A 17,352-nucleotide genomic window follows, 5' to 3' on the forward strand; every position below is an offset into this window, starting at 1 on the left:
GATAGTGTTTAGTTAAGGATATTGAAGTTAAGTTTCGCTAGCTGAGGACTTTATTCGAATGGGTGTTTATTTTGAATCCATTAGGTATAAAAAGTTTGAAACAGATTTTGTGCTTAATTTAACCAGGAAAATACCTACAAGCTTCACTGTTGGGATCACCACGCCAAACCCATTGAATGCGACGCGTCTCAGGTTTGATCCCCGCTCAGGACAAGAGTTTTGGTAATCCACGAATGCTTGTAATGAGTCTGGGTATCTTTGTGCATGTGATTTGTGAAACCCGCTGCGACACAAGTATATTAAATTCCATACTGTGGGAGTCGAATTAAAAAACATAAAGTATGTACCTATAAAGATACTCATGTACTATCGCATTTATAAAATTAGTGTTACTCTAATAAAGATTTACTAAAGATTATCAGTAATAAAATATCTATCAGAATAAATACACAAATTAAAACGGTTATCGTCCTAGCCTTTACAAATTAAAACCATAAAGTAATTAAAATGACCGCTATAGTTAACTTAACCAGTACAAACAGCCGTTAACCGTGATAAAAGCCAGTTAAAACCGCAAGTTCAAAATAAACGGTTGTATTAAACCGCGAAATGTATAATAATAATTAACATATCATTTAAGCATTTATCTCGTTATAAATGAGTAACTATATACAATATCTGTAATAAATTAATTTGTTTGAAATATTAATAAAAAAATAATAATATTCTACAACTTTCACACAACGCCATCTAGTCTCAAACTAAGCAGAGCTTCTATTATGAGTACTAGACAACTGATAAACATACTTATATATTTCTAAATACATACATAATATAGATAACATTACACCCAAACAATAAAAACAATATTGCTGATCACACAAACATTTATCCCGGTGGGAATCGAACCCACGACCTCAGGTATAGCAGTCAGGATCACTAACCACTAGACCAACAGGCCACATTGGTTTTATAACACAACGGTTTACTCACGCGTATTTATCGGGATAGCCCGACTAGTTTCGGACCCAACCGGAGTCCTTAATCATGAGCAGTTAAATTCATTCAGCCCGAGACACCATTGACAAACGGTGAAGGAAAAAAAATTAAGAAATCTTGGATTCCAAATATTGGAATCTGAAATCGCCCGCAGTGAGCTAGCGTGGTGATCAATGCTCAAACCGTCCCTATAAGTGAAACAGTATTTAAAGAAGTGAGATTTACATAACGATCCTTTTATTTTTTCAATGTAATAAATTAAATTCGAAGAAATAATAAACAAGGGAATGACAATTGTAGTAAATCAAAAAGATTTTCTCTGTAAAGCAGCATGAAGATTTTTTCCTAGAATTATATCCAGTAATTAAATTATTCGTAGTAATTTAAAACGAATTGAAAAAAAATGAAATGATATAATTGCGAGTCGGACTTGCGAAATTAAGAAGTGCGAATAGGTAAAAAAAAACAAATCAGGTGGATGACAAACAAATTTTTGTCACCAAAATTTAAGAGCCGTAACAACGTTTATTTATCATAGTTCATGATGAGATACAGCCTGTTGACAGACGGACGGATAGGAAGATGGTGGTGCCTGAGTAGGTACCTAATAGTTTTTTGGATTCCGTTAAACGGAATCCAAATAATATGTGCCTAGTGTACAGTTTTGACAACCACATAACTATAGCATAATGAAAAATGTATCTTGGCGTCATGTATTCAATATAATGTTGATCACCATCTCCTAATAGTGACACGAGCACATAACGTGAATACCTCTTCTTCTTTCATATCTTTTAAGCTACTAATATTGTTATTAACCTATATTCTGATATTAAATACCTTAACTGCTATTGTAAATCATTTTAAACCATCGTTCTGCTAGAGCGATTTGTGAATCTAATCCACCCAAAGCAGTAACAAAACAGTAAAAAAGTCATATAAATCGGTCCAGCCGTTTAGGAGCTCAGTAGCGTACACACGTAGAAATATGTGTGTACCTATATACCTATTAAGAAAACAATGTGATGAAAGGAAGTATAGACTCGCTCTCCCATCGCCGCGTCAGCTAAGGACTCCGGTTAGGTTCAAAAGTAGTCCCAAAATATTTTTTAACTATTACAAATCCGGCTCAAAACTCAATACTTAAAATGTTACAACAGAAATTCAACAACATTTTTACAGCCACTTGATATTAAATCCAAAAAAATAATATTAATTTGACAGGCAAAGTCGGGTCAAAACCCCTTAGTCCTCAATAACTGACATCAATAAAACGCCAAGCGATGAAACGCAACCCCAAATCGGCAAGCTTTTGATCCGTAATTGGCGGTCTGTGATTGGTCCAGACGAGTGACTGGCGCGCGCTTAGCCCTCTGATTGGTCGGCTGGGGAACGCCACGCCCACTTTAGTAGGATTAGGGGGACAGGTGGGGGGGTGTCGCGGCTTAACTGATAAACGGTTTTGATCGTTGAGATTAAGATTTTTTTTTAATATGTTTGTTTGTTTTTTGGAATTTGGGATCTAGTAATTTTGGGTGGGATGATTCAAAGTTTATATGATGATATACATTCAAGAGTTGGGTATCATACAATTTAATTATAGTTCGTATAAAAAGTTATTATATAAGAATCTTAAATCGCAAACTTATAAAATAATGAAAAAAAGTGGTTAGATTATATAATAATAATAATAATAATAAAATTTATTTATTTCCAATAAGTGTATACACAGTTACAGATATATCTTAGGCTATATTTGTAAATACAAATGAATTAGACAACTGTAACCGAACTAGGCAGAGCCTGTATTTCGGTTATCAGTGCCAAAAACCCCTCAAGTATTATTATAATTTTAATAGCCATCAGTTAGAATTATACAAATAAAAGGTATAACATTTTTGCAAGTCTAGTTTTTAAACTAATTTAAACAATATTATATTTACTAAAGGTATGTGTGTGTGTGTGTGTGTGTGTGTGTGTGTGTGTGTGTGTGTGTGTGTGTGTGTGTTAGCTGTGTGTATGTAGGATAAGTGAGTGTGTGTTTTGTTCAGAACATTGTCGATGTTTTATGTAATGATTAAAGTGGAATATATAAGAGTAGCTCAGTTTCGTCATAGTTGAGTTTCTGTAGATATTGGTATATTTTCTTCTTGCATTGAGCCTTTGTGAGTGGATAAATATTTAGTATTTTGTTTAATTTATTATAGATATAAGGGCCTATGAAGTTGGAAAACCTAGTGCTGAAGGTTGTGGAATATGTATGTACTAAGTTATTAGGTGCTTAAGTCGTGGTGGTCTTGCTGTACTACTTATTAATGAATTTGTTTGTACGCGGTGCAGGTTCGATTCCAACCCAGTCAAATACCAATGTGATATTGCCAATGTTATAAGTATTTTTTAATTATTTTAAAACACTACTGAGAAATGGTGAAGGAAAAATCGTGAGGAAACCTAAATACCAAATATTGGAATCTGAAATCGTCCGCAGTGAGCTAGCGTGGGGATCAATGCTCAAACATTCATTATACGAGGAGAGGCCTGTGCCCAGCAGTGGGGTATTTATAGAATAGTAATGTTTTATATTTCCTAACCAGCAAACATTACTAATTTGACTGGCCCTGACTGCTATAACGAAGATCGAGGGTTCGATTCCCACCCAGGATAATTCTTTGACAGAAGAGCACGATCATATGTTCTGTGTCTGGTTGTAATTTATCTATATTATGTATGCAAGTATTTAGAAAAGTAAAAGTAGGATTTTCAGTTGTCTAGAACTCGTAATAGAAGCTCTGCTTAGTTTGAGACTAGATGGCGTTGTTTAGAAGTTATAGAATATATTATAATTCTACTAAACGTCACTAAATCCTCCTAAACAGCTGGACCGATTTGAATGATTTTATGTGTACGGGTGGACCCTCAAATAGTTTAGAAATACAGTGATTGTCTCTCGTCGCGGCTATTTATATTATATTTTTTATTTATAATTACTGTGAGATGACGTCAGATAGAAAAGTATGGAAGAAGACATGTTGCGCTGCCCCAAATAAAATAATAGGGATAAGGGCAGGGGAATGATGATGATGATGATGATGGTGATGATGATGATGATGATGATGATGGTGATGATGATGATGATGATGATGATGACTTATTCGTAAACAGTTGGTGGTAATAACTTTGCTGTTGGGGAGTTTGTTGCTCTGTTTTTTCTCTCACAGCAAAAGCACTTAGGAAGCGGTGAAGGGTGGGCGAAACTGGGTGCTGTCCATTGTAACCTGACCTTCAAAAAGTGCAACTTAGTAGCCTAATTAGAATAAATGACTTTTGATGTGATTTTGATTTGATTTATTATTTTTACTCAAGTATCAAGCCTGGTTGGTCGCAGTAGCACGTTTTGCATTCTAGGGATGATCTGTCGAGTGGGTTACACCATCTTACAGCAATTTACTTGGCTATCTCTATACACATACATGTATAAATGTATATGTATACAATAAGGCTTGTTTACAAGGGGACGCTTGGATGTAAAGGTAGAAAATGTATGAAAAAAAGGTTTTAGTTAGGGCTGTAATTGTCTGTAGTAATAATCAAAAATAATTGAAAAATTTTAAAGGTCTACTTTACGTTTCTGTGGTTTCGCTTTAATTGAAATTAGTTAGAGATTTTATCTTTTAACTATCATCAAATTTACTTGAAAGAGAATCGAACACCTTATTAAAATGTTTGTAATCAGTTATTTTATGTATTGATCTTATTAATAATAGTGAAACATAATCTAAATATGATGTCATCGTACGGCTACGGCGTAACTCTTAGCCTACAGCGTAGCTTAAGAAACCACTACGCTTGATACTATAAGTTTATAAATCAATTTTATCATTTAGTATATTAAAAACAAATAATCGTGGATAGATTTGGGGGAGGCCTTTGCCCAGCAGTGGGACACAGTGGGCTAGATAAATAAAAAAGAGTTATCTTCTGAAATTTTACTTTTAAGCGGAATTTTGACTGTATAAATTGTGAAATATCTTCTTAGGTTAAATGTTATATTAAAAATGTATTTTAACCCTTTTCTGAACAACGAAAATTTAAAAAGAAAAACTTAATTAAAGTTTAATAGAAGCTCGTGTAATTAGAGTCATTATTGTAACATTTTAAAAGTGCCTATAGAACGACCTATTTAGAATAAAACCTTGTGATTTTGACGTAACAGAAATATTTGCATTTTAATTCAATATGAACACATCTTTATCTAAAATACTTTTATCAATATCTAGCGGAATCCTGTCTCATTTGGAATTATTCGCGTTTGTAAGACTCATGAATACTGAGACATCGGGTTCAACTTTAATATTCACTATACTAGCTGAGGCCTTCGGTTTTGCCTGAGAACTTCTCGTTATAGTGTAGTAGACAGTATGGGCAAAGGGTAAAGGATAATATAAGATTTAGATTAAATTTTTTTAGTAATTTTTTCAGATATTCTGCGATTTTTTTTAAGTTGAGACGATTGCTAGAAGTTTTATTAATTGTTTCTTGGTGTCGTGTGTTATAAATTGTTGCACTAAATTAAGTTTCTTAGGTGTATTAACCAAGAGAAATACAGCATATATTCTTTAAATATACAACGATAGACGATAAACTAAATTTTATATTTCATTAGACAGAAACATGCCTAATTTCATGTTGCATTACCTTTAAGTAGAAATTCCTATTTTAATAATTAAAAAATTGTGTTCTTTTCGATAAAAAAGACATAAATTTGTCGAAACAAATTCATTTTTAATTTAAAATATTATACTATTAAATAAATCACCACTTCACTTCCAAGAATAAACAAATTAAAAAAAAAACCGGCCAAGTGCGAGTCGGACTCGCGCACCGAGGGTTCCGTACAAACCTGCAAGGTTTACAAAGTTCGTTCATTACGACAATCGAGTCATATAAATATATATGACTCGATTGTAAAACGTTGCTTCATGCCAAATTTCAAGATTCTAGGTCGACTGGAAGTACCCTTTAGGTTTTGATTCCCTTGCGAGTACTTGCGAGTTTCAAAATATGCAGCTTAAATTGCTGTTTCTTTTGATTGCGTTGACATAGAAGTTTGATTTTGTTACAGCTTAAAGGTATTATAGACCTGAGTATTTGGTATGAATTTCAATTTAATACCTCTACGCGTTTATGAGGAAATAGGTAGTAAGTTTAAAATTATTAAAAAAAAAATTATTATGTGATGTAACTAAAAATTTAAGGTTTTCGGAATTTTTCCTTTATGTGTGCTATAAAACGTTGCTTCGTGCCAAATTTCAAGATTCTAGGTCGACTGGAAGTACCCTTTAGGTTTTGATTCCCTTGCGAGTACTTGCGAGTTTCAAAATATGCAGCTTAAATTGCTGTTTCTTTTGATTGCGTTGACATAGAAGTTTGATTTTGTTACAGCTTAAAGGTATTATAGACCTGAGTATTTGGTATGAATTTCAATTTAATACCTCTACGCGTTTATGAGGAAATAGGTAGTAAGTTTAAAATTATTAAAAAAAAAATATTATGTGATGTAACTAAAAATTTATGGTTTTCGTAATTTTTCCTTTATCTATGCTATAAGACGTTGCTTCGTACCAAATTTCAAGATTCTGAGTTCACGGGAAGCACCCTGTAGGTTTTGATTCCCTTGCAAGTGTCGAAAATTTGCGGCATAAACGGCTGTATCTTTTGATTGCGTTGCCTTAGAAGTTTGATTTTTTCACAGCTTCAAGGGACAGTAGACCTGAGTAATTGATATAAATTTCAGCTTCATACCTCCACGCCTTCCCGAGAAAAAGGGTCTTGACAGACGGACGGACGGACGGACGGACAGACGGACGGACAGACGGACAACAAAGTGATCCTATAAGGGTTCCGTTTTTTTCCTTTTGAGGTACGGAACCCTAAAAACAGATTAAAATTAAATAAAACCAGAAAAATCTTAAGCAGACTTAACAAAAATAACAAGAAAAAATCGTTTCTAAACCGACCAATAACGACGGAGACCTTATTAAAAATATACAGCGGGGGTTGAACCCCTACTACGAGAGTTCATCCCCTATTCAACCCCACCCAACCCCCCGTCACACAGTTTATGCCAACGCTTCGGCACAATCGGGCAGTTTGGGAGACAGCGCCAAACAGCGATAATCTTTTAATATGTGCAATTATCGTGTTTGAGAAAAATCGTCAAATAATCGAGAAAAATACTTAATATTATAATACTTAAAAATCGATATATTTATTATCGATTTCAGTGAAAATAAATTGGTTATTCAGGGACATTTTAAGTGAAATAACGTTTAATTTTTGTGTGTTTCTTTTGTGATAAAGTGTGTACAAATTATTTAAAGATTTTTTTTTATGGCTTTGTGTGATAAACGCTCGTTAGTAATGTTTTATATATTTAAGACGCTGTGTTTCAAAATTTGATTAAAAAACTGGAAATATAACAGTGTGTGATTAAAAATAAAAATTATCTTAACAAGTTTCTCGGAATACTAAAAATAAAGCCAAAAACCAACAGATTATATTAACAGCATCAACTTAGCTTTACCTAGGTTCCGGCTTGTGAATCTTAAATAAACCAAAAAGTTATTGTACTTAGAAAAACCGACGAAATAAACCATGATATAAAATGTCAGTTTAAAAAAAATCCGCATCTAAAAATACTGATACAAAAAGGAAGCTAAATAAAGAAAACCCAAATGTATCAATAAAAATAAAACCAAACTTAAAAAAAAAAACACATAAAACAGAAACCATGGATCCAGAAACTCGAAGCGAATCACCAACAGACTCCAACCGGCAGGAACATTCTTCAAAAACCTCATTTCTAATTGAAGATATCTTGTACCGAGGTCATGAAAATCGTAACTTCAAGAGTCCAGAACAAAGACGCTTTGAATACGATAGGGATCCAAAACCCTTTTTTCCTGTGCCTAATGATATAAGACCTCATGTACCGGGGAGAGAAGGGTCCTACCTACAAGTGGCGATGGGTGCCCTTGGGGCATACTTGCATACTCCAAATTCTTATAAGGCAGTTGAAGCACCTTATTTTCTATCGCAAGGTAAGTTTTAGAAATTATTAATAGATTAAAAACATTAAAAGACCCACGTTTTTAAATGTCAGCCCATTAAAATTTTATCAAAATCGGTCCAGTCGTTTTTGTAGTTGTAAATTGCATTGCCATCGGGTTGGAAGCTACCCTGAAAATTTCAGCCTGCTTAATTGAGTTGCAAAAATCCAATCGGTACGACAAATAAACAAGAAAAGTGAGTATATAAAAATGTGCGATAATAGATTCATAGTAATTAATGTATATGGAATTTAGTTTTTACGCTAAAATAGGCTATGGAATTGTTTTTGATAAATATTGGAGTTAATAGGGATGATGACTGGGTATAAAAAGAAAAAATCTCATTAGTCCCTCAGTTAGATAAATGAAAAGATATGTTTTCCTTTTTCAGAAAAACTAGAATTGATAAAGATTAACTGCTTTAAAGTTTAACAGAGAGGGCTTATGACGTAACGATAGGGTAAAATTTATACTCAATCTTGACGTCACGCTTAAGTTTCATTCACTGTAATTTGGTCAATTTATGTTTGCGGGACAAATAAAAAAATACGTATCCATTATTATACAAAAAAAACTACAAGATGGACACTGCAAAAAAAAAATGTCATCATCCCTATTATCATGAATCCCAAGAAAAGGAGAAAACTAAGATATATTAAGAAAATTCAAAGATATAAGTATATATTTAGGTTAAAGAAATTGCAATATAAGTATTTGTGACGCTTCGGAAGAAAACTAGAATATTGATATTGGACCATGATGCTTTCGGTGTCAGAAAACTAAATCCTACTAATATTATAAAGGCGAAAGTTTGTATGTTCGATTTGTTCCTCTTTCTCCTAAACCCCATTGGACGAATTAGGACGAAACTTTGTACAAAGATAGTTTACAACCAGGATCAAAATATAGTATAGTCTTTATGTTTTCGTAGTTTAATTTTTGATTTTTAGCGGGTGTAGCCGCTGACAACAGCTAGTACGAATTTATATAAATACAACCTGATGTAAACCATCCAGGGCACAATAACAACACAATAATTATTTATGTAAAGATGAAAGATACGTGCACAATATCTTGGTTCAATAATAGTAAAAAAAAATTGGTAACTTATTTGTAGTTTCCGTGCCTCAAAAAGCACTTTTTCATTGACTTTGAATGATGATTGATGATGATGGTTTTAATGATGAATTTGGGGCGTTTTTGAGGGATGTCAACTCATTACAATTCTGAAATAATTCATTCACTCAGCAAAAATTTGGTTATACAAGTTCTGATAAACAGTTTATTATTTACTAGCTGTTGCCCGCGACTTCGTCCCCGTGGGTAGAAGATCTAAGTTATGATTTATACCTGCCGTGTTTTTTTTCACATTTTTCATTGTATCTTCGCTTCTATTAGTCGCAGCGTGATGATATATAGCCTAAAGCCTTCCTCGATGAATGGTCTATTCAACAAAAAAAGAATTTTTCAATTTGGACCAGTAGTTCCTGAGATTAGCGCGTTCAAACAAACAAACTCTTCAGCTTTATATATTAGTACTAGCTGTTGCCCGCGACTTCGTCCACGTGGTTAGAATTTTCCCCATTTTCCATTGTATCTTCGCTCCTATTAGTCGCAGCGTGATGTTATATAGCCTATAGCCTTCCTCGATAAATGGTCTATTCAACACAAAAAGAATTTTTCAAATCGAACCAGTGGTTACCGAGATTAGCGCGTTCAAACAAACAAACAAACAAACAAACAAACAAACTCTTCAGCTTTATATATTAGTATAGATATAGATTAGTATTAGTATAGAAGTATAGATAAAAGGCGGTAGACTCAAGGGAAATCATCAAAATGACTCCCTCCGCTTAGGGTTGAGCGGAAGGGAGTGTCAGACTTCTACTGACTAAGTCCCACCCATGTTCCTTCCTTTGCCATTCGTGTTCCGGGGCAACCCTTTCGGACAGACCTGCTACCTAGACATTTGAATGCCTGTGACCCCTGAGTTTATAATAATAATAAATAAATCAGAGTCAGATAGGAAATATCGACTCCAGCGTTCTCAAAAAAGACATGTAAACGTGATAAATTAATATTATAGTGATTTTTTAGTCGTCTTACAAAAGCAGCCCAGTTCATGTATCCAATGACTAGAACACGTTCATGATAAAAAAATAGGTATTTATGAGATTTGAATAAATTTAAAATGCAATTTTTATTTAATATTATGATGCTATTCGTTGTTCTTTAGAAGCACAGCTCTGTTGCGAGCGCGGTCCGAGCCTTGTAACAATGGTGAGGGGCACGGACGGCGGCGTTTTTATAATTTTTAAGAGTATATTTCAGATTTATCTTGTTTAGTTTTTCTTCGTACTTATTATCTTAGTTGATGATAAAAAAAGAATAATCGCGCCTAGGGGTATTTAACGTCGGATACATGAACTGGGCTACTTTTGTAAGACGACGAAAAAATCACCGTGTATTTGCAGAATAAAAAAATTCATTTCATTTAATTTCCTAGGTTCTAAAAATTGTAAAGCTGGTTGGATAGCCGTCGGTTAAAAATAGATTGAAGCGGTTTCGAATTTTAATATTATATGGTAAATGCAAAATAAATGTTCGTATTGTTTGGGATGCGAACGGTAACGAAGGAATCCTATTACTGAGGCTTACTGTGTCCGTCTGTCTGTTACCACACTGTATATTAAGAAAAGTGATAGCTAGATAATTGAAATGCTCAGAGAAGATGTAATTCTGGCTTACATTACAAATCCAGGATAAGCCATGTTTGCTATAGTCATAAAGAAAGATGATGATCGATTTTTTAATTTGTTATTTGAACCTATTTTCTGGCACCCTCAGTATTGAGACCAATATTTCATGAATTCCATAGCGTTTATTTAAATTATTCAATTTGTTTGCTTACATAAAGTTCATAATTTTTCAATGCCGCATTAAAATACCGTACTTAAGTCTCCCGTTTCTAAACCAAACCAAAAACCATCGTTACGTTGCTTTTGAAGGCAAGATGTTATCTTTCACTACAAAGATATGGTTAAAAACTAAACACTATTTCAAATATTGAGTTGTTACAAAGTGTATAATGAGTTGTTTCTTCAAATTCTTTCTAGACTTTATCTGTATGCGGTCTAATGTCATGTTAATCCAATTTCCATTCATTCATTGGCAATTTTCAAAAGCAGAATTGGGGTTAATGCAGTTGCCTGCGGACCCACTCTCAAAAAATTGAAATCTGTATCAGTATCCTATGTGTTAATACTGGTTATAAACTATGTATATGTGTACCAAGTTTCGTCTAAATCCGTTCAGTGGTTTTTGCGTGAAAGACAAACAAACATCCATACATACAAAAATTCACTTTTTTAATATTATTTATTATTAATAGGGTTATTCTGTATCTTTGTTTCAGGGGTACCATACCATGCATTGTTCACACCGTCCGAATTGTCTCTCTCAGCTCTTAAGCACTGCAGAAGAAGGAAAGCAAGAACTGTGTTCTCAGATCCACAGTTAACAGGTAAACATCATCATCATCATCATATTCATCATCGTCATCTCTTGTCCTCCCACTGCTGGGCATAGGCCTCCCCTTTCACGTGCCAGTGTCTACGGTCCTGTGCCAGCCTCATCCTGACTCAACCCGAGAATTTTAACTATATCTACAACCCATCTTGCTCTATCAAATATTAGTTCTGTTGATGTTCCAACTTTCCGCCGGTTTGAATTATGAATGGGAGTCACTAGTCGTTTAGGAGGAGTTGAGGGATATGCATACTTACAGTAGAATTATCTATTGGCCAACTGGCCCGGGAAAAAATTAAAGCGAGAAAAAAAAGGTTTTCATATTGTGTGTTTTAGATCCCACTTCTGGGCAAGGTATCCTTCTTTCCTTTCCAGACCTCATTATCTTTTGCGATTTTTTCGCCTCACTGTTAGAAAAAAATAATGTTAAGGCCGGGAAATCCTTGTCACTAAGGGTTACGAATAAGATTATAGCTGATTCTTAGATCTACTCAATCTATACTAATATTATGGAGAGGAAAGATGAATTTGTTATCATATTTTTTGTTCTAACCAACAGTCCTTGTCACTTCTTGACCGTTTTTTAATTCTTTCACCAATATCAAACTACATTATTTCTCAACAATTTGGCGTTCGAAAATGGCGTAACTTGAATAAGTTACGTTTGATTTCGGATAAAGAATAGCCGGTGGGCGCTTACACTTACTTGTCACGTTGCTCTTCAGAATGGGACCGTAGATACATTTATGTTTTCGTGAAGTAACTAAGTTTATTGTATTTATATTCGACATTGCGACGCTTAAAGTATCATCCACCCCACGCCCGAAAATCATCAATAGGGTATTTGAAAAACAAAACTGCTTAGTCCGTCGGACAGTTATCCAAAAAAAATTAAAATATTATACATACCTTACTTGCAGAATATTTTTTTTTCATTTCGTTTTACGTCTTGATTTTTGCTCATACCATCTTCGGCCTACCAGGTTTTCGCCGTCCTGTTATGGCTGACATCAAGCAATCAATTCTCAAAATTAGAAATTAAGTTATCTTAACCTCAAGAAAAAAATTACAGACAAATTAACAACCTTTTTTGAAGTCGTTTAAAAAGTAGCTAAGTTTGCCGTTTGAAAGTCTCGCCACATGATAAATATACAATTCTTTGACCCAGGTTTAGAAAAGCGGTTCGAATCCCAGCGCTACCTGTCCACCCCAGAACGGGTGGAGCTGGCTGGTGCCCTGAACCTCTCGGAGACGCAGGTCAAGACCTGGTTCCAGAACAGAAGGATGAAGCATAAGAAGCAGATGAGGAAACAGCAGCAGCAGAGAGGTAAGGGTTAGAACTAAGAAGAATAGTCATTGGAACTTAAGTAGCCGAGTGACGAAGTGACGAGAGTTAAATCTTCGCATAGGACAAGCGTTTGTGTGATCCACGAATGCTTGTCCTGAGTCTGGGTGTCTTTGTGTATGTGACTTGAATGTTTGTGAAACCCGTCGGGATAGAAGGATTAATTCGGGATTATTGGATTATTTTAACCGCTTTATCAACAAAATGAAAATTAAAGGTTAAACAACGGTTGTTGCTATTAAATAGATGGGAGACCCTCTTCTTTTCTTAGCCTAAAGGTGCCGAAAGTACTCGTACTTGATCTTTTTATCTTTTTGCATCACAGATATGTTTTGAGACATCCTTAAGTCCGTCCGTCATGCTCCGTGATACTTAGACAGTTGTAATTTTTACAGTTTTCATAGATCTTACATTTGTGTTGCCGCTGTAAGATCAAATCCTAAAAAGAAAGCTCAAGGTTTAGCTACGCTTGTTCAAGAATTTCGAAGGGTTATCAATTTTCACCAATTACCAAACTTTCGGCAACACGCATTTTTTTTTAAATCGACCGATTTCCCCATAAGTTATTACGTGCTCTACTAACACTGCACTACACACTAGTTAGTAGGTTCGCACAGCAAAAATAACAGTAGAATTTGAGAACCTATCATAGGGCCCCGTTGGTTGAATTTACGTCAGGGCCCGGCTGCCTTAATACGGCACTGGAATCCAGGCATGCACAAGTTAAAGTTTCCAATAGCCTCGGTATTTCTTAGTCATGTAACTTTGGTAACGCAAGGGTGTATAGACATGAAGTTTTACGTAAGTTACAACAAGGTTTAATTACTTTTAACTTTAGTTGTTGCAATATCTTGCTGAAGTTTGACTAACTAAATAGGTTAAATAGGGGTTAAAGAATTGCCTGTTTATCGTAGTAATACCGTTTTTTATATGAGTATGAATGAAATGATTTCCAAAATGTTGAACTGAACGTTTTAAGGGTTTCTTGCCCAAAATGTTATAGGCTTCTTTTTTGGGAAAATTTTGTGTGTTAGCCGCAATGGTGAAGATTTGTAAGCTGCGAATATTATTAACCTGTTTGAAGTTCAAACATACATTAGGTTAATAGTATTGCACGGATAGCCATTCGGTAGGTCACCACGCCAAACCCAGTGACAAGCATTAGTGTAATCCACGAATGTTTGTTCTGAGTCTGGATGTCTTTGTGAATCTGACTTGAATGTTTGTGAAACACCCGCGACACAAGGATTTAATTCCTAAAGCGGGAGTCATTTAAAGAAAGTGTTATTGTATTAAATTAATTTTGATAGTTCATAGTCCTACTTGTTCCTTTTAGTTATATCCTTTATCACTCAGCGTATGCCAGTCTTATTTTTAACCTTCCCATGCATACAAAATTATTTCGTCAATCAAAGCATGTTAAATGGAGTTAAATTGTGGGTCCCAGCTGTTATTTAGACATCTTTGGCTGTCGTTACAGGTAGTCAGAAGCTGGAAAGTCTGACAAACCAGTCTTACGAAGAGGTATCATGTTGCTCAGGTAACTGGGTTGAGGAGGTCAGATAGGCAGTCGCTCCTTGTAAAACACTGGTACTTAGCTGAAAACGGTTAGACTGGTAGCCGACCCCAACATAGTTGGGAAAAGGCTAGGCCAATGATGAAGCACATTCCATTACGCTTTTTAAAAAACAGGACTTAAAATTTTGTTCATATTGTAGTCCCAAGTTCTGAGGTAACAAATCTGAATAAATACAGACAAATTGAGAACCACCTCCTTTTTTAAGTTTCTCGAAAAGTTTACATAACCATTTCTGTTGTTACATAAAATCTCACATCTTGAAAAGTCTCTCTCCAAGATGGCTGCAGAAATAAAATACCCATTTTACCAGACCAATTTATGTCTAAAGTAAGAAATTCTTGCCTTATGACAATATATCTTTATAATATTATACCAAGCGTCTAAAACCTCAAGACATTCACTTACTAAACTTCGGCACCACAAGACGTTGTCAAATTAAGTTACAGCCAATATGGCTGCCGTTGCTAGGCAACCAACGTCTTAGAATCGTTCACAGACAATTTACGAACTTAACGTGCAAGCATTAAGGTTGAAAATCACTTGCTAATGTGAATAAAGGGAGGGGTATTTTGACTTTACGCGAAAATGGTTCTAATTGTGTGCTGTTAAGGGTTGTTATTGCATGTAAGGGTTAATTTAATAAATTTTCTTTTGAGTTCAATGTCTTGGTAGTTTAATGGTATTTGTTAGACTGTATTGATGAAAATTTTCTTATATAAGGGTGAAAATTGTAGGGTAGAGGCAAGTAATCAATAAAATATTATGTATTTAAAGTTATTAAAAAAAGTCCTGTCACTCCAGGAAATGAATACAGAAACGTTGAAAAAGCGAGATAGTACTATTGTTGATGTTTTTGCTGAAGAAACTTTAATGAATGATCGATCTGACTGTAGTCTAAAATACGTTTCAGAGATCCCCTATAAGGGAGTGAACAGGGTTAGGCAGCGTAGCAGAGCTGTTCGCTAATCTTCACTAGTTGGAAGTTGGAATTTATGACCACTGCTTAACCTCAATATTCATATTTAGTATTTGCTGTAATGGCGGAATTACAAATCCATCATCCGTTTAAAATGACAACTGTCTAACTATCAACTGTTTTGAGATGCAACCTGGTGACGGACAGACAGACAAACGAACGGACACCCCGGACGTTTTAACCCTCAAATAATGACAAAACTATAATGACCAAGAAAGCGATGATGCTCCGAACAACAGACAGTGACATTTGTTAGACGTATCCAGCATTATAGACTACATTAAATAAAATTAGATATACGAATTAAGCATATTAATAAATTATAAAACTGTTACTTTTCCTACAGGTACAGCGGCAGTTGACTTCACTACAAAACATCCAGCATCGCAATCGGATTGTCGAAAGGTAAAAAATAATGTCCGAAAATACTTAGTTGTGTTTCGAACGGCACGTTAAATTGTGGGTCCCGGCATGTAGTCAGAAGCAAGAAAGTCTGACAACCAGTCTAACTATGGGGTATCCTGTTGCCCAGATAACTGAGTTGAGGAGGTCAGATGGGCTGTCGCCCCTTCTAAAACACTGGTACTAAGCTGAATCTGGTTAAACTGGAAGCCGACGATATAGTTTGGAAAAGGCTAGGATGATGACTCGTCCGAAACGGCTAGACTGGTTATGATGATAATTTTGTGCCTATTTAGTAGATGTGACAATTTGCTACTATCTTTTTTCATACCTCTAAGGAAGGATAGAGGTTTTTCTGGAAATAATTGGTAAAAGAACGTTTACTGTGTCAGCTAGTTCTATCTATCATTGAATCAGTTAACTTCTATCTGAGGAATAAATATGGCCGTTTGACATATCTTCTATACAAAAGCTGTCATAACGTTAAACATATTCGTCAGATAAAAGCTATCTGGCGAATGAAAAATCGGCCCTTTATATTATATATAAATAACTAGCTGGTGCCCGCGACTTCGTCCCCGTGGGTAGATGATATAAGTTATGATTTATACCTGCCCTGTTTTTATCTACATTTTCCATTGTATCTTTGCTCCTATTAGTCGCAGCGTGATGGTTTATATCCTAAAGCCTTCCTCGATGAATTGTCTATTCAACAAAAAAAGAATTTTTCAATTTGGACCAGTAGTTCCTGAGATTAGCGCGTTCAAACAAACAAACAAACTCTTCAGCTTTATATATTAGTATAGATAATAACATTTTCAAATATACGTGTAAAAATATTATTATTTTTAAAAGCCCATGTTATCCCACGGCTGGGCAAAGCTCTCCTTCCTTAAAGTCCTTTAGTAGGTGTAGCTCATCGCGCAATCTTTGCCTAGGTATTTTAAGGCTTTGGAAAATCCAGTCTTATTTTTTTTTTTCAGGCTGACAACTCAAGAATGTCAACAACTCAAACGTCAGATTCCGACACGGAACACAGTGACAGTGACATCGATATCGTAGGGGAATCGAACTACGCACAACACTACGCGTCGAACAATACGTAAGAACAACACCAGTTATAGTGATGTGCTGGAGAGTAAGCATGATAAGGGCATGATAAGCAACGTTAAAAGTCGCTCAATTTGGATAGAAAGAGTTTATACTAATTAGAAATTATTAGCATGATCTATGAGCCTGTCACCAAGTCTTAACTTCTTGAGAAAGAAAAACAATTTGCTACAAAAATTGGTAACTCATAAATTTTCTTTAGATTTTTTTGCAGATATGATAGAGCACTGTGGCACTTTTTTTAGCCGACTTTGTAAAAAAACGATGTATATTGGACTGTATTTTCAGTTCATAGAAGGTTTTT

At 34.9% G+C, this 17,352-nt stretch overlaps 1 protein-coding gene across 1 annotated transcript; it reads left to right on the forward strand.

Annotated features, from left to right (window-relative positions):
• Nucleotides 1-7,736: 7,736 nt before the first annotated feature.
• On the forward strand, nucleotides 7,737-17,299 carry LOC113502476 (brain-specific homeobox protein homolog). Its single transcript, XM_026884058.1, has 6 exons — nucleotides 7,737-8,099; nucleotides 11,524-11,631; nucleotides 12,805-12,963; nucleotides 13,358-13,360; nucleotides 15,883-15,941; nucleotides 16,922-17,299. The coding sequence occupies exons 1-6, from the start codon at nucleotides 7,790-7,792 to the stop codon at nucleotides 17,042-17,044; spliced, it is 762 nt and encodes a 253-aa protein (XP_026739859.1). The 5' UTR covers nucleotides 7,737-7,789; the 3' UTR covers nucleotides 17,045-17,299.
• Nucleotides 17,300-17,352: the final 53 nt, after the last annotated feature.

Source organism: Trichoplusia ni, chromosome 17 (assembly GCF_003590095.1).
Source record: "Trichoplusia ni isolate ovarian cell line Hi5 chromosome 17, tn1, whole genome shotgun sequence".
Taxonomy (NCBI): Eukaryota; Metazoa; Arthropoda; class Insecta; order Lepidoptera; family Noctuidae; genus Trichoplusia; species Trichoplusia ni.